The 18939-nt window shown below is 39.6% G+C and overlaps 1 protein-coding gene across 2 annotated transcripts in view; it reads left to right on the top strand.

The window, feature by feature from the left end:
• Positions 1–18939, top strand: part of sli (slit guidance ligand) — a 311240-nt gene that overhangs the window by 280423 nt on the left and 11878 nt on the right. For both annotated transcript variants that reach the window (XM_035877811.2, XM_035877812.2), the window contains exons 2-6: positions 10151–10222; positions 10814–10957; positions 17991–18062; positions 18469–18540; positions 18626–18839. In XM_035877811.2, coding sequence (XP_035733704.1) covers positions 10151–10222; positions 10814–10957; positions 17991–18062; positions 18469–18540; positions 18626–18839 — 574 coding nt within the window. The remainder of the gene's footprint in view (positions 1–10150; positions 10223–10813; positions 10958–17990; positions 18063–18468; positions 18541–18625; positions 18840–18939) is intronic.

Raw genomic sequence — 18939 nt, forward strand, 5'->3', positions numbered from 1 at the left:
TGAAAGAGAGACTCTTCCGTTGGCACCGACGAGCAAGAAAAATATTCGTCGACGATAGTTTTTAGCTTGAAAATTCGATCCGTCCCATAACGTGCCGCGGGAAATATTCACGAAAAAAAAATAACAAATATTTTTTAAGGAAAAATAGACGAGAATAGTTTCGTTCTCGTTTTACGTACGTATTCGTTTGCAGTGACACGTTACTACGAATTCTCGACGTTTCATTTTATGTTTTTTACCCTCCTTTTTTTTCCTTTTTTCTTTTTTTGTAATACACATGCCAAGTACGCATCCTATTTACCTCGCGAATATACATAAGTATAATATGTGTATACATATATATCTATATAAGCGTATTTCAACTTATTACACGCTTTCATTAAGCCACCATATCATAGTGGCGTTCTCGGGAGACTAAACGCAGTACGTATGTATGTACAGACATCGTTTTTGCATTCTTCAATGAATTTTTCTTTGGACCGTCTCTCTTCAAGATAAATCATCGGCGAAAAGCGCGGCTTGTAGCTTGTCAATTTACAGCAACGGCGAACACGTTCGACATCAATAAAATCTTCTCGCTCGTCGCGGACGAGTCGGAGCAAGTCGCAATCGAGGCTATTCGCTCGAAAGGCTGTGGCTCGCGATCGTCAAGAGAAAGAGAGAAAGAGAGAGATAGAAAGATAGAGAGATAGAGATAGGGAGAGAGAGAGAGAGGGACGAGTGCAATGCGTAGGAGGGATCGTATATTTCCTATTACCGTATTGCAACGTTGATATTTGCGCGAACGTTCCGCCGGTGCTGGCACGAACTTCTACGCAGATCGTGCGTAACATTTATCCACGTCTGACCCCGGCACGAGAGTTCACGCGAGGTGTGCCGTGCTCTCTCTTGCTCACTCTCGTTTCTATGTATACCTACAGGATCGTGTGTCGCATATTTTAGTCTACCCGTGGAACAGTAATAACTCTGGTAATAACTCTAACTCTGTATCGCACGAAAGAAGAGAGTAAGAGAGAGAGAGAGAGAGAGAGAGAGAGAGAGAGAGAGAGAGAGAGAGAAAGAAAGAAATGAAGGAGGGAAAAAGGGGTTAGTAAGAGAAAGAAAAAAGATCGAAAGAATGAAAAGAGAAAGAAATTAAGAGAGAATAAGAGAATAAAAGGACATGGAAAAATGAGCTACGATAATTGTACCATTGAATATTACATATTACTACCCTAGGAAAGATATTTATGTATGACAAAATAAGAGATGGATACTCCGTTAGATATGTTTCCAGATAAACACTGTACATTCTTGGTAGCAAGAACATAATATCATTTAATATATTTACCAACCTGCGATGTAATTGCTAATTAGTCGCTTTTCAAACGTTTATCATCGTCTCCCAGAGAAATTCTCCGGCCACGCTAGTTATATTCTATTTCCCTTAAACGAACGAATGAACGAACACCTATAAGCGTTTCGCCATGTCGTTCGCCTTGATACTTTTATTTTTGCGAGCAGAACACGGATTCGAATCGCGCGATTTATCGATTCGACGCTCGACCGTAATTCTCCTCTTTTTTTTTTCTTTTTTTCTTTTTTTCTTTTTTCGTTTTATTTTTATTTTTAAACGACGATTCGTGGGAGAAACTCGGCGATGAATTTATCGCGTCGTGATCCTCGGAAAGTGAGAGAGAGAGAGAGAGAGAGAGAGAGAGAGAGAGAGAGAGTTAGAGAAAGAGAGAGATGGAAAGATAGAGAGAGAGAGAAAGAGAGTGAGGAGACGAAAAGAGAGGAAGAAGTGTGGGAGCATCGTTCTAAATCGAGTCGAGCACGTTCCCATTCGCGCTGATCGTACCGTTTTATCGAACTCTTCCATTCTCTCTCTCTCTCTCTCTCTCTCTCTCTCTTTCTCTCTCTTTCTTTCTCTCTCTCCTTTATCTGTCTTGAGAAAGAGAGAGAAAAAAAAGGTGTTATCAAGATCTACGAGAAACGTGATAAAAGTCAGACTCGTGTATGGTATGTATAGAGAGCTATAGTCGATAAAACGACGATCCACGTTGCTAAGAGTATAAAGAAATAATAGATAATATCCTTTAGGATCGATTTAAGAAAGTTTTCTATATCGTTCACCAAAGAATCAGACTCAACCATGTTGAGCTCGTTAAGATCTCGCACATTTGTCTTTTGACGGCAGCAAATTGTTTCGCCGGTTCACCGACGAGAATTCCCTCTTCGTTAGATAGAAGATAATTATTTTTATATTTTTTTATTTTTCACAGACCGAAAAGAAAAAGGAAGTTATTACGAATCGTAATTAATAGAAACGATTCTGTTTTTTCGATTTCTTTCGTATTCTTTCTCCTATGATTAATTATTATATCTTATTTTAGATACATCGAGCAAAATTGCACAATCAAAATGATTATACTCGGAAAGTTATTTCGAAAGAAATATTATTTATAGTATTTTTATTCGTACGTTCTCGGTTTTTTTTTTTTTTTTTTTTTTGGAAGGATTTTTATCTCGATCTATAAAATAGAACACGATCTTAACCTTAGTTTCAAAACCAACTCTACTAGCTCGTTAATGTACGAAATATAAATTTCTTCATGGAATATTTCTCCATAGTAAATAATTCAGGATCAAGACTCGCTGACAAGTCATCTTCGAAGAGGTAGTTAGAGCAGAGTTCTCAACGAATATTCGTCAGCGGAGGAACTTGAATGTGGCGCAACAATGGATTTGACGCTTTAGGGAAGCACGGAAGAGGAGAGAGTAGAGCGTATAAACGGTTAGAGAACAAACCCTCGCGTCAATCCCCGTTAACGGACGTACATACGTTAAAATCGTCCGGTTGGGCACTGGCGGTCGCTACGGCTAACTCGCGAACACTAAAAGCGGAATGCGAATTACGCCGGTGGTACACCGCACCACCGCAAGCGAACGATTGTTATTTCACTTTTCGAGCACATCTAAGGAACATGACATTCACTATGAATGGAAACGTCGAGCTATACCACGAATTAAGAGCTTGTCTTTATTCACTTTCTCTCATATATATATATATATATATATATATGGGTTCTCTGTTGCAGAAGGATAATATAGTCCACGACGCGTTGATAAGTTAAACGACAAATAGAATTTTATGGTTTAACAAGTTTCTATCATAATGTTTTCCCTTTAGAACATTACATAAATTCTTAATTATATTTCTTATCTCCTTCTTTAATATAATTATCTATTAAATCTAGATTCATTTACAAAACGTTAATTTCTGTTCTGCATGAGACCCAAGGTACGAAGTTTCTCTTTGTGTGCGTGTGCCTCCTCTCTTTATCCGACGAGTATCTCTCATACTCCTTGAAAGAGCAAAAAGTCACGAAGCGTCGTGTTAATGCATCGACGAGGCGAAAAACAAACGCGTTCCTCCCCCGTCTACCTATTACCCATTGTTTCTTATTCATGATTTAATCGGCACGCCTAGCAGAGTGAGCTTTAACACAACCAACGAACGCTACGTGTTCGCGCCTTGCGATCGGTTTAAATTCGATGGAAAGGGAAGATTTTTCTTGATCCAAGGACGACGATATTACATTTACAACTAAAGGTGTTACTAGTATGTGAGAGCCATTTTTTTGCTACTTTTTTTATTTTCTTCTCTCTTTCTCTCTTGGTAATATTTTTTATCGCTCGATCTTGGAAGCGAAGATTACAAGTAGTCGACGTAGCACAGCATAATTACGAGAGGACTATCGTCGTATTTTTTCTTTCATCGGAATGTTCTCTCTCTCTCTCTCTCTCTCTCTCTCTCTCTCTCTCTCTCTGTCTCTGTCTCTCTATCTATCTATCTATATCTCTTTCTCTCTCTTCTCTTGGTTATTAACGTTTCTCAGCGACGATGCGTCGTTGTCGTCGTCAACGAAGAAGGTGGAGGTGGAGAGGGAGGAGGAGGAGGAGGAGGCGGCTATCTTCCTCGGGCCACCGATCTCCGTATAATTTTTATTCGTACGAAAGAGTGACGGCGACGGGATAATATATCACTCGGTTGGGTCATCCTCCGGTATCGTCGATGTATTACTGCCGTAAATACTCGCACGAACGAGGGAGAATTCTACGCGAGCGAGCGATCGTTAATATTTGATTTTACTGGGTTGACGCGCTCGCTCGCTCGCTCGTTCGTTCGTTCGTTCGTTCGTTCGCTTACTCGCGAGCGAGCGAGCGGTATCCTGGATGAAGAATGACCAGAAAGCGTGGAGGAGCAAAAAAGAAGTTTCATCTGGAGGCGAGCCAGCCCAATAAATTCAGACGCGAGAGTTTCACAACGCCCCGTTTCTATTTCTTCTCCTTCTTATTCCTCCTTCTTCTTCTTATTCTCCTCCTTCCTATACAATTCACTCTTCTCACGTATTACGTATGTAATGTACATTCCCAATATATATTTTTAAGAGTCTTTGTTGCATTGTCTTGCTTCCTCATTGAACGAACGTTGAGAATGAAAGAGCTGCGATAAAAATCGAACGTAAAAGAATCGATTTCGTTTTATGAACTACGAAGAAAACCCTCATCGACTTTTATTTCGGCCCTTTTAACGATCCACCCTTTCCTCACGAATCTCGTTTCACCGACGATAAGGATCATCCGACTCCGAGAAAGTTGCATGACCACCATAAGTCTTTCGATCAATTCAGACGACGATGACGACTTACATATGATAAATAGCTGCCGTTAAATTTTAATGTACCTTACCGCCATCGATTACGACGGCTTTTGAATTATGGCGCAAATAGTTTTCTTTTCAAACGTGTAGTGCTATCACCTTCACGACAAAAAATTGGATAAATTTGTCTCTATTTAAAGATAAAATACGAAATGTCGATGCGTCCTATTACAAAATGGACATCTAACGTAACATTCTTTTGGTTTCTTTGTATCACGCTCTGTTCGAATAGGAGAAACGAGCAATCGAACTGGAAAGCCGTCGATACGTCAAATCGAGTCCTCTTCCCTTTTTCTCTTTTTATTCTTCCTTCGATTCACGATATATCTCCAGACCGAGAATCATCGACGCTTCCACCGCCACAGAATCTCCTCCTCTTCCTCTCTCTCTCTCTCTCTCTCTCTCTCTCTCTTTCTCTCTCTCTCTCCACTTCTCCACCTACCGTTAAACTCAATCAAGAGATTCCATTTACATTTCAGTGTCGACGTGCGTACGCTCCTTCAGAGAGGGTACTCTTTCTTATCTGACATGATATTTCCATTGCATTCTCTCTCTCTCTCTCTCTCTGTCTCTCTCTTTCTTTTTCTCTCTTTCTTCCTCTATCTTTCTTTCTCTCTTTCTCCTTCTCCTTCCCTCTCTATCTTTCTTTCTCTCTTTCTCCTTCTCCTTCTCTCTTTCCCTTTCTCTTTTTCTCTTTCTCTTTTCTTCTCTCTATCATCCACCTTCTGCTCCCTCACGACCAAGCCAAGCCTCCGGCAATTTCAATGACATTACGCGATAACGGATAGACCAATAATACTGATGGATACTCGAAACGTGTAGCTACCGAAGACTGTTACGTACAAACGTTTCGATAAACGTTAGTCAAACTCGATATTAAATTCACTGTGCGGTTACATCGCTTTTTTTCTTTCTTTGTTCCTTCTTCTGTTCGAAAAGAAAGAAAGAAAAAAGAAAAAAAGAAAGAAAAAAGAAAAAAGAAAAAGAAAAAAATAAACGTCGACGTCTTTTAATTTTTTTCTCTCACATTCACTTTTGAAATCAAAGAAAATATCGATTTTATTGTCAATATTTATGTATTGTTAAAATCATGTTTAGACAATACCCAAGAAGATTGATACGGATATTCATCTGGTCCTGACGTAACCTGCCCACTTCTGACAGAAGAGCCCGTACAAGAGAGATAGATAGAACGCTTGTCTGCAAACTTTGATTACATCTGCCTGCGGTCCTTTCCAAAAGCCACAACGCTTCAAATATAGACGCGTAGCAACACCTTATTCCTGGACAAGTCAGCGAGGCCTATCCCATTGAATACTCCTTGCAACTTTCCTCTCTCGCAAGTCCTACCCATCCTCTATACGAATCTTTTGAGCAACAGCAACACCAACAGCACCACTAGCATCACAACCAGCAGCAGTAGCAGCAGTAGTAGTAACAGCAGCAGCAGCAGTAGCTAACAACAACCGCCATCTCTTTGGGTAGACGGGCAGGCAGACCTTCCTACTAGATTTTCTACCTTCGCTTTCGTCTCCGCTTTCGCTCGTGAAAACCCCCATGGAAATGTATTTAGCGAACGTCCCGACGACGCGAAAAGTAATTTTGTTAGCCGCTACGTGAGCCGCTTGTCAAAAGTACCGGATGACGAGGAGGAAAACGACTACGTTCCTTCCTGCGTTGCTTCCGTCTTTCCTTCCTTCCTTCGTTTCGTGTGAGTCTAGGCACGATTGAATTTCCGATGGACGTCATTATAGCCATTGATCGTGTCGACGTTAGAAACTAGAAAACGAATTGCTCACTATCCATCCTCGAAGAAATTTAAGATAGCCCTCTGAAAAAGAACGATTTTTCTTTCCACGTTTCCACGTCTCTTTTCGTCTCCTTTCATCCCGTCGTCCTCGTGTTTCTTCTTTGAAACCATTGCGATCGTTGAGGCGAGAATTGCCGTGTCGAATTATTTAGTAGGCCAAGCAGCTAATAAAATACTACGGAATTTTCTCTCGTGACCTTCGTCACGAGATTACGATCGTTATGATGAAGTACCCGTTGTACCGAAATCCTAGGATAATATCGCATGTCAACCGTACATATATTTTCTTAGTTCTTATCTAGCCAGAGTTCACTCATATATTATATCATATATTATAACTGTGATACAAAAATATATCATAATATACGCTTATACTATGTACGTGTTAAAAGTGAAAGGATATTGATCGAGTATTGGAATATTTGTTACAAAAGTAATTGCGTCTCGAAACGTGACATTATTTAGCATAAGATTTCCTATCGTTCCAGTTGTTATTACAGTTCTGTCTTGAGTTCATTCGAACTCGGCTCATAACGTTTACCACGATGTACGTCGATCTTTCTCTTGAAGTTATTCCGCTTTAACTCGAGAGATATCATAAATTCATTTATCTCCATCGACGTGAAACGATTATAAACGATCGATCGTTTCGTTTAAGAAGTAACTCCTTTCGATTTATCTACCGTACCGGTATATCGATCTTCGTACAGTCAAATATACTCTCTTTATATCATAACACCGTCAATGAATTTAATCGTTTTGCTTTAACAAGTATTTATACGTTATTTCTGTCTAATATCCACAGAAATGACGAGTAAGAACATTTCTGAACTTCCTTATACCATTAATGCAAAACTCATCTTCTTTCTTTCTCTCTTACGAGACATAATTCATACCGCAAATATTTATATCTTCCTTATGATGTAATAAATTTTCATGAGGTAAGGTACTAGCATGCACTCTCATTCTCTCTCTCTCTCTCTCTCTCTCTCTCTCTCTCTCTCTCTCTCGTCTTCTCTTCACAAGTCCTTCGTATTTCGTTAGCAGACTAATCATAGTTAATCCGTAACGTTTCTCTTAAAGCGTCATCTTCTGAGAGTTACGACCCGTTCCCATCTCTCTCTCTCTCTCTCTCTCTCTCTCTCTCTCTCTATCTTTCTCTCTTCTCCCTCTCTCTTTCTCTTCATATCTCTTTTGAGGTCTCTCGAAAGGAGTTTCGATCCGGCTGGACGAGCAAAGGATCCATACCGGGATGTGCGATAACTCGAGCGATCACCATTATCATATTCCAAGAAGGTGCCGAGTTATTTTAATTGAGCGTAACACCAGCCGGAGTATGGCGTGGGCCACCATCGCGAAAAGCCGCATTAGAGTTCGTGGAAGCACAAATCCGTCGTGCGAACGAAACAGAAGGGAGCACCTTTTCTCTATCTCTCTTAGTCGAGTTCCTGAAAGCTTCGCCGTAGGCACGAGTCACGACAACGAAGATGACGACAAGAACGAAGAAATGGAAGAGGAGAAGGAGGAGGATGGCGTCAGAGAGACGCGGTAGACATCCTCGATGGACCACGATGTACCTTCGTTAGCTCTCCTGCCAGCCGCGATCGTTTTACCTCGTCGAGAATTAATCGAATCGAGCGATAAAGTGGATTACGCGCTACGAAGAGAAGAGAAGAAGAGAGTGAGAGAATGAGAGACTCAATGAACCTCGATTCTATAATGCGATCGGCGACGCTCGTTGCCCTGAGCTTCTTTAAGGTATAATAACTGATAATTAGATACTACATCGCCCACCCTTCTGCATTCTTCTATCTCTCTCTCTCTCTCTCTCTCTCTCTCTCTCTCTCTCATTCGCTCGCTGGCTCTCACTCTCTCTTTCTTTCTTTCTTTCTCTCTCTCTCTCTCTCTCTCTGATTCTCTCTTGCATTTTCATTCTCTGCTCGAATACTATCAAGATTATATAGCAGGGCGTAATAATCCGTTCTCTGGGAAACCGAATATGGCCATTTGGATATTTATTGGAGCGTTAATTTCATCACGGTTACCTCTTTCGTCGATCGCTTCGTTGATTTTTTTTCGGAAGCGAACCGTTCGAGAGGTTTCGTGTCACTTTAAATATTATAGTATTTAAAATTTTTTTCTTTCGTTTTTCTTCAAAATAATCGATATACACTCGATTATTTTACTTTTGTATATATGTTTTATGTAAATCAAAATTTCCCAAATTATACGATACATAACTCGTTTATGGACTTACGTATTCGATGATTGATTCACCGTCATTGAATTCGCCATAATGTTCATCATAAACGAGCGATTTGCGTGAACGCGTGCCAATTGGAAATGCATATTAATTGTAGACCAATCTATCCCATTACTGTCCTTATTCGATACATAAACCCATATCGATGATCCGCTATGGATTTCATTCTATTTCGAAACTCGGAATATTCGAGGTAAAACCCTTCGACAAATTTTAGCTTAATGTCGAATTAAAATCTATAAAGGATTTATATCTTATCTTATGAAAGAAAAATGAAGGAAAAATTTTCAGTGGAAATATATTTGTCGGATTGAAAACGAAAGAAAGAAAGAAAGAAAGAAAGAAAGAAAGAAAGAAAGAAAGAAAGAAAGATGGGTTTTTGCTTTATTAATAGAGAAGGACGGAGATGAGAGGGACGAAAACGAGGGAATAATTTTCGCTACTCGTCGTCCTCGTCGTAGTCTCGTCAGCAGCAAGGACGGAAGGAAAAATCCTCGCTGATGTAGAAAAGCTCTTGGGGTAGATAGGCCGACCTCGTTACTCGCTCTTACCGTCGGCCTTTTTGTCAGGTAAAAAGTTTCACTGCAAGAGGACCGACCGGCTGGCTGGAGGTGGTGATGTTGGTGATGGTGAAGTTGGGAGGGGGTTGGAAAAGGAACCAATTTAATAAGGCCTTAATAACTTCTGAGAGAGCAGACGGCTGGTGTACGGCTGTGTTTGACGGCTACTCCTCTCGTCTTTCTCCTCCTTTTCCTTTTCTCTTTCTTTCTCTTTAACTCCCCCTCTTTTTTCTTCTCTTCTTCATCTCTTCTGCTTCTTTAACTTTTTCTTTTTTTTTTCGACGGCGAGGAGGCAACGAGTAAATTCGCGCTTACCAAGTAACAGAGTACCGTGTAACCCTTTGTCGTACCTTTCTCTTTTCATGGACCCTTCTTTTTCTTTTATTTATTAAAAGACACTCGTAAATCACATGATGTTTCTTTTATTCCGAGGATCATTCGAAAAAGAACATCAAGGTTCTGTTGAAGAAACACTCCCAGTTCGATGACCTCTATTATCTTTGATCCCCTTCCAATACCAATCCGTACCCGTATAGAAATTCTTAGGATAGACCTCAACGATCTTGACCTTGTCATAAAAAGAGAACTGTATTTCCCCTATATGGGTATCTATTGACCTATATAAATTCTCTGAACTTAATATGGCGACAAGTCTCATTGGGATAGGTTAGTTCTATCTTTAGCCAAATTAAAGGAAAACTGATCTGATTAAAGTTCGATTTAATATTTTTAAATGTAAATTTAGCAATATTTAAAAATAATTTCAAGAATAGATTCTAATCGTTTCCTTTCTATTTCTTGTTTTGTTTCAGAGATCTTCAAGGAAATAATATCTCGGTTATATTTAAGACGGACTTTGAAGACATGGCGACGCTTCATGTATTGTAAGTAACACCTTCATATAGGCATTTTTACATTATCACTGTGATGAAGTTTTAAAGGCGAGAGGAGAGTGTGAAAAAAAATAGAAAAGAGGGAAAGAGGAAGAGAAGTTAAGTCGGCTCACCTCTCGCCACGAAACCGCAGTACTATGAATATTCAGTGTCGAGAACTTCCTCGAGCATGTATTACGGAGTTTGCTAACGACCGCGATGATGGCAATGCATTTGTGCGCCTTCATAAATGGGAGTTTGGGGGGGGAGGGGTGCGAATTACTTGCATAACGTCTATCCTCTTCCGTGAATATCTTTTAAAAAATACGATCCGATTATATATATATATATACATATATATATATATATTTATATAATATATAGATAATATATTTTATATATATATATATATATATATATATATATATAATTGGATATAAAAATATAAAGAAAAAAATATAAAAGGAAAATTTACTAAAAAAAATAATTTCATTTTCGTACGAATATTATTTAACATTTAAAAAATTATATATCATGGAAAATGGCATAGCCTGATCTTCGTTTAAGTTTCATTCTTTCACGATTTTTCTTCTTCGCCGACAGGCTATTATCGAACAATCAGATCCATACTATCCAAAGAGGGGCGTTCCAAGATCTGGTCGGTGTGGAGAAACTGCGCCTCAATAACAATCAAATTCGTCATCTCCCGGATCTCCTCTTCAGCAACATGATGAACTTAAAACGGCTGTAAGTACCATCGTATAAATTTTACTATCATCCTACTTCGATTAACCTTTCAAGAAGATGGAATCTTTACAGTGCTATGAAGCTTTTTCTCATATTTTCTTTTATCGTACCTCGCAGGTATATGAGAAAGAGTTTGTTACTTAATTTCACGATAAGGAAAAAGAAAAATATTTAAATTTATTTCATACTTTACTTTTTAATTATCTTATGAATAATAATTATACGATGACTATGATAATTCGAAAAGGGAGACTTCTACGTTCGCAAAAATAAGAGAAGAATCAAAGAGCAGAGAAAATAAAAAAAAAAAAAAAAAAAAAAAAAGAAAAAGGAAACATAGAGACTTTTTGACAGGATGGACGAAAAATTGTAGACGGACGAGCGACGAAGAGGAGAAGGGAAAAACGAAGTAAGCTTTTCCGAAAAAGCTTCTCCCATGAGAGAACTTTCGCCAAACATGAGGAACAAAGGAGCCAGTGTGGAAAAAAAAGAGTCTCAGGAGAATAATTATTATACGCGAGATCGTTCGTGGTCTCTCTCTTTCTCTCTCTCTCTCTTTTTCTCTCTTTCTTTCTTTTTCTTTTAGTTCTTTTACATTTTCTTTTTTTCTTTCTTTCTTTTCTTTTTTTTTTCTTTTTTTTTTTTTATTATTACGGTCTCGTTTTATAATCCATACCGCTTTTGTCAAGCATGCTCGATTCTGCTAACGCGCAGACTCGGCACGAAAACTTTACAGACGATCCACGGCCTACATTCTTCAGCAGGTTGCAAAAGCTTTGAACGAGTCGGAACTTGCAAACTTCCTTCCAATCGAATCGTATATGGCATAGACAGTACGTATATACGTATGCGACTCGCGACTTTTTCCCCTTTTCCATGTTTAATTTCTTAAAGCCGATCTTTCGTTCGACGACTTTAATTCATTCGTACATTTTGCGTTTTCGCACGTTATCTTTTTCTCAACTTTTTATTCCCATCTTTTTTTAATTTATCTCAATCATTAACGATTATATCTCATCGATTCTTTTCCAAGAGAGAAAAGAATAAAAAAGTTTATTTCTATAAAAATTAAAAGAAATTATTGTAACAGTCGGACAGAAACGCAAAAAATCTCGAGATAATTTCGAGTTTCTTCAATAATTAATTAATAATCCAATGTTTTAATTGGAACATGATAATAACGAGTTTGAAGGAAATAAAATTTTAGAAGAAGTAGTTATTTAATTTTTATAGATACATTATTGTCATCGTCTCTCGTTATAGCAAACACGTACCTTCTAGGAAATATATTTCATTCATATATCAAAGAAGCTCGTTAATCAGGTAACACGTGGAGTTTTCTTGTTATCAGAATTAACACGCAATGTAGACGGTGATATTAATGAAATCCTTGAAGTTTCGAACTCGACTTCTGGTCGAGCGACTATTCTAAGGAAAATAAAATAAAATAAGATCACTCAGAGATGCTTGGATGCGGCCTACCGACTTCTTACATTTCTTCTTCTTCTTCTTCTTCTTCTTTTTCACTCAGCTCAGCGTAAGTCAGAAGGCAGGAAGCTCGTACAACACGTGGGCCGCGTTTCTCCTATCTAAACGCGAGAGAAACGAGCGCGGAAGAAAAAATACCGATCTTCCGATTACACCGATGCAGTCTCCTTTACATTCTCTCTCTCTCTCTCTCTCCCTCTCTCTCTCTCTATATATATATATATATATATATATATATATATTTCTTATTTCCTTCTCTCTCATCCAGGTGCTTTTCCCTCGTAAACGTTCACGGCCGCATACTTCTCGAACCTGAATCTTAATCGATCTCCGCTACTGACCGTTCTCGAGCTAGGAAGAAAAAAAAGAGCAAGAGAGAGAGAGAGAGAGAAAGAGAATGAGACACGCACACATGAAGGAAAGATACGGAGCGGTCAGCCGAAGAGGATCGAGCCTTTATCGAGATCGTTTCCGCAGGCAGTGCTCGAATCCTCCGAGCTGCCACTCGAGAAGTCGAAAAAGCACACGAGTTTGTGGCTCCTTTTCTCGTTAGACAAGGATAGAGAGCATTGAGGGAACGGCACGAGCTAGTAGGTAAAGAGAAGGAAAAGAAAAAGAAGAAGAAGGAGAAGAAGGAGATGAAGGAACGGTGAAAAAAGAAGAGCGTTGGACATGGAAGTAAGAGTGAAGAAGAGAAGTGAGGGAAGGTGAAGGTGATGGTCCATCTATCATCTTGCAAAGTGGCCAAGACGGACGGGTCTCGAAACTTACCGTCTCGGCCTCTTCCTTCTTCTTCTTCTTCTTCTTCTCCTTCTTCTTCTTCTTTTCTTTCTCTCTTTCTTTTTCTTGCTTGAACGAACTCCACAGTTTCCGACGATAAGACCGGATCAGGCACCTTACAAAAGAACGTATCACGTTGCGACCTTACGGCGAGTTCTCACGGCCGTACAGGACGGCCCCGATAATCTCTCATCTGCCGGTGGATAAGCAGCTAAAGTCGATGGTACACATCTATCTCCCTTCTAACTCCCCTTCTTGAATATGATCGAATACAAACGAAAATCTTACTCGTAATTTCGAGACTTTCCCTCGTCGATCGGCTATAACTTTGAGATTAAGATTTCCTGAGATTGACCTTGACATCTTCCAGTTCTTATTTCTGTTCTCTTTCGACAGAGAAATCTTCGAAACTCTTGAGAAATCTTCGAAAGATCTTAGTATAAGGATTTTCTATCTTAATCGTTAGGTTCGTATTTAATTTGACTGGATGAATCGGAGATAAGTTTTGCGAATTTAAGAAAAGAGAGCGTGGGTCGTAAGACGAGGGACGAAACGTATGATTAACTCATCGCGTGGCAAACGGAGAGAGGTATTCAAAGATGGTAAAGGAGACCAAGAGTACTCTGTAATAAATGGTTTGACACAATGGGAAGGGCTATAGACGCGCCTCCAACGATTAGTATCACTCGCTCTTGTTGTTGCTCCAAACGAAACGATGGAAAGAGGAGGAGGACCAAATGGAATATACAAGCTCGTATTTACGAGGTAATAACATTTCCTTCCTTTATCCAGGTTTCATTCGAAGGGATAATCTACGGGATTATTTCAAAAAGGTTTGCGGAAAATTCACAAGTATATCAAAATTAACGTCAAATGAAAACAGATCGTTCTAAAGCAATTTCATAAAATGAAATTAATTATATCGAAGAAAAGAAAAACTTTCATCAATTGCAATATTATCCTTCTCATAACTTACATGTGATAACTTAAAAGATCTCTATGTATAAAAGAAAGAAAAAAAAAATCTTTTCTAAAGATTCACTTTCGTTAAAATATTTTTCTCAGTTTTGATTTATAGAATATTACTGTGACCTTTGCAAAAAAAAACACCTGTATAATACCAGTCGCTATATTCGTTAATTCGTTCCGCTCAAGACTTCTCTTTATATCGTTTGATTTTAAAACGGAGAAGACGAAAATCCGAGGATGCTTCAACGAGCTTGAGAAAGAGAGAGATGGAAAGAGAGAGAGAGAGAGAGAGAGAGAGAGAGAGAAAGAGAGAGAGAGAAGCTTTTTCTTTTTACGAGCATCAGGAGATCGCGTCACTCTTGTTATCTACAAACACGACGCGCGTTTCATCCCAATGCGTAGCCGACACTCCGGCTTGTAAGTTCAGCGTCAAACGAGCCGCGATATTTCACGTTCATCGAACGTCGCCGATAAGAGCTGTCCTTCGCGTTTAATGCTCTCGATATCGTATCGTAGAACGTTTCTCAAATTTTTCTGCCACCCGTGAAGCCAGCAAATCCATCGTGTCACACTCTAATACTTCTTTCTCTCTCTCTCTCTCTCTTTCTCTCTCTCTCTCTCTCTCTCTCTCATTTTCATGTGACTAGGGCCAGTCTCTTCAATTTTTCCAACATCCAACAGATTTTTCGTCTCATCCTTCTTTGGTTCCCGTTCTTTCTATCTTCTATTTCTTTCCAATAACGAGAAGCCAAGCGTGTATTTCTCTTTGCCCATTCCATCTTTCCATTGCTCTGTGCTTTCTACGCCGTTGAATTTTCTCGAAGCTCTTCGTTTATTCTCCTAAGGCAAGGAGAGCAAAGTTAGAAAGTCTAAATATCGGAGTACGCACGACTGGAACTTCTCATTTTCTTGCTTTTCTCTCTTTCATTTCGAACGTCTCGAAAGGAAGAATCGATCCCTTGAAAAGAGCCGAGGAAAAGAGAGAACGAGGAAGAAAGAAAATAGTGCAGTTCTGGATGAGGGAATGAGGAGAGGTGGTTGGAAGAACGAGGGAGGAAAGCTTAAAGGAGAAACAAGCGTCGCGTTCAGAATCCGGGTCTCGCATTTCGCGTCCTCTTCGAGAGATTCGTTTTATCCCGTGCTTATCGCCCTAGTCCAGTGAGTACCAATGGAGGCGGCAAACGCTGTGGGAGCAGCCAGTTTGGCAGAAGCATTTGGAATTGAAGTTGCCGAGAGAAAGAGAGAGAAAGACCGAGTCTCGTCCTCGTCTATCGCTAGAGAAGAGATGGTTCAGAAAGTCCTTTGTGAGTGGTAAACGGTAGAGGCGCGGCCACGTCGAAATTCGGTAATTGCTTTCTGGATTGGCTCGCGAGTGAGCTGGGAGTTCAATCTCCCAGACTCACCTTATGTTCGCGTTGTCCAGCTCATAACATTCCTCTCCCTCTCTTTCTCTCTTACATTCTCTTCCTTTCTCTCTTTCTCTCTCTATTCTATTTCGAACGTCGCTCCTTATCTTCTCTCTCTCTCTCTTTCTCTCTCTCTCTCTCTCTCTCCTTCTTTGAGCCACTCTCGTGGTCTGTGGCGAGCATAATTACAGATTGCGAGTTCCCCGAGCCAATGGATGGTCAATGCTGAACCGTGCTCCAAGACCCCTAACCTATCATCACAAATGTCTGCTTAACTCGTGCCTCGAGAAGAGATTCCGAAGTTCTCTCTCTCTCTCTCTCTCTCTCTCTCTCTCTCTTTTTTCTCTCCCAGGAGAGAGTTGGTTCAACAACATCTGAAACTCGCCTGAAGATATTCGATTCCGCGATGAGCTTTAAAAAAAAAATCTTCCCTGCTCGTTCTGTTAAACGAGCTCTTCGCGCTCCTCTTACCGAATGATTCATCTTGTTCTTGGTGAAAGTTAGGGAGATTAATCTCTCTTGCAAGTTTGGTTAGCGTCAACTTTCAATATCTATTATAAATCACAGTTGACTGTTGTAAAATTAATATGAAAAGATTGCATGAATTTTTTTTTTTTTTTTTTTTATAAAAAAGAGAGAAAGAAATGTAATGAGAGCAATCGAGAACTTAAAGAAAAGAAGAAAAAATAGTACTGACGAATAGTTAACGAAGAAATGAACCATTAAGGATGCTGACTCTATCTCGCATTCACTCGCAAGGTAACCCTCGTATTTCTCGCGGATAAAAGATGCTTAACAGCTCTCCAAGATACTATCTGAAAGCTTCCGTTCATTTGAAAACGGACTCGGGCGATTCGTGAAGCCGGCCACCCGTGAAAAAGCTTCGAAGTGGTTGGCACGGAAAAGCTCATTCGTTCGCATACATAAATGTAAGTGTGTGTATATGTGTGTATATAAGAAAGACACAGAAATACAAGTACCAACGAAGACGACGATATAGAGGACGATGACGACGAAAGTCAGGTCTATAACCGACCACGCGAACTGGCAAGAAAGCTTTACACGTACAGAGTGAAGCTCATTAGTGGTGACTCTAACTCCTTCGTACATCCATTCTCGTAGCAAGCCGTTTTACCCTTCTCGCTCTCTTCTTATCGTGATTACGTTTCGTTCCCCGTCTTTTATCGTCTTCAAACGTTTCGTTACGCCTTAGGTACCAAGCAAATTTCCTCTGTGAGCAAGCATAACGAAAGGATAATCGTGTGCTTTTTACTTTTTCATTTCGATCAAATATTCTTCTAGTACTTGAATGGATTTATACGTATGTATGTACGTTTGGATTTATCCTAAGAAATCGAAACTTTTCATGCAATTGAAAAGAAATTAAAAAGAGTTGCTAGACTCTAGCTAACTAAAAGTTTCTTAGAAAGATTGATAGATAGATAGATAGATAGATAGATAGATAGATAGATAGATAGATAGATAGATAGATAGATAGATAGATAGATGGATAGATAGGTAGGGAGAGAGAGAGAAAAAGAGAAGAGAAATACCACACGATGGTAGAAGTCGCGCGACGACTCGGCCGGCATTCGATGCTCTGAATAATTTATCGGAAATGTAGGACGAACTCGCGACTAACTGCGCTCGGAAGTGGAGCGAGCCGGTGTTCTTTACCCATCGGAACTCAACGTTACGGTCTTGTGTCCGTTGGGGTAAAAACTTGGAAAGGTCGGCGTATAGAAAGAGAGAGAAAGAGAAAGAGAAAGAGAGAGAGAGAGAGAGAGAGACAAAGAAAGATTCTACGAAACAAGTTCGTAGTCGAGCCTATCTTCCTTTTCTTCTTCGAACCTCTGTGGGATAACGCGTGACGACTTTGAAACAGGCTCTCTCCATCTTTAGAGAGTGCGAGAGAGAAAGAGAAACGATATCTAGATCACCGGATGATGAACGAGCAAAGGATATGCCTTCCCTTGTAATTGCTTCTTACCAGTTCGCTTTACGATTCCCAGGACCCGATTCAAATCGATTCGTCTACCTTTTCGACTTAACTCGTCAAAACTCCTTTTTAAGATGTCCTTAACGCGCTCGTTATAATCCACAAGTCATACAATAATTACGATGTTCCCGACGTCCAAAAGGATAATACCGATTTACCGATCTCGTCGAATAAGGAAGACGCATCTGACTCCGAGAGAAGATATCAACGAAATGGATCATGAAACCACGTTCCGTTTCGAGTAAAAGGGGAAATTGCAATTACATAGACGACAGCTACCTGAGATAGAGAGAAGGATAGATAGTATTTGGTCATTTCGGTGTTAATCGAGCGACGAACGTTTCGAATTGTCAACTAAGAGAAAATCATTGGTGTCTCTTCCGTGTTGCAGAGACCTAAGTCACAACCAGATAGCTACGATAGGACCGAAGACGTTAAGAGGAGTCTCTGCTCTCAGGCACCTGTAAGTATATATATTTCCCAAGGATTTCCTATCCTTTCTCTTTCTCTCTTCTTCTCTTTTCCCCCTCCTCATCTTAAGCCAATGTTCCATGCTTCTCTTCCCGTCTCGCGTAACGTATAATCGAAAAGTCTTGTAACCGTCTCTCGAGTGATTTCAATTAACCTTCGGTAATACACTGCATCGTTTATCGTCCAACTAGTTCGCGCCAGGAAGTCCAGAAGTTGTTTGGATGTTCAGCGATTTAACATCAGGCATACCCGAATAAACTCGATGGCTGAAATGTTTCAAAGCCCATTTTACTTGAAATTCCATCCTTTTCCGTTTACCATGTGCATTGCGTGAATACTTCTAAGTTTTTTACTTTGAGATCGCTTTAAAACAATTTATTCTTATGAACTTTCAACAGTTTACTGGATAACAATGTGTTGACGTGCATCGACGAATCCTCAATAAGAGAATTGAAGGATCTCGAGATCTTGTAAGTTATAGTGAAAAGTAATTAACTCGAAAAAATAGTTAGTGCTCAAAGAGAATTAAAATGAAATTTTCTTTCTTATTTATAGAATGCTGAACAACAACAAACTGACGACGTTAGGAAAAGAAATGCTCACTGGTTTGTCACATTTACGGACTCTCAAGCTAGCCGATAATGCTTTCGCTTGCGACTGTCATTTAATATGGCTTTCTCGACATTTGAGAACGTATTCTCGTCTCGGACAACATACTCGTTGCTCGTCTCCTGCACATTTGAAGGATCGAAGTCTCGCTGATTTGCAGGTACGAATACTTATATCGATAAATCTTCGAAAGAATATTAGAGAATATAGAAATATAAGAAGAATAAGAAAATTTTGTTCTCATTCATTCAAAAAATTCG

The sequence above is a fragment of the Vespa mandarinia genome, chromosome 3 (assembly GCF_050613455.1).
Source record: "Vespa mandarinia isolate Hongniang chromosome 3, ASM5061345v1, whole genome shotgun sequence".
In the NCBI taxonomy this organism is placed as follows: domain Eukaryota; kingdom Metazoa; phylum Arthropoda; class Insecta; order Hymenoptera; family Vespidae; genus Vespa; species Vespa mandarinia.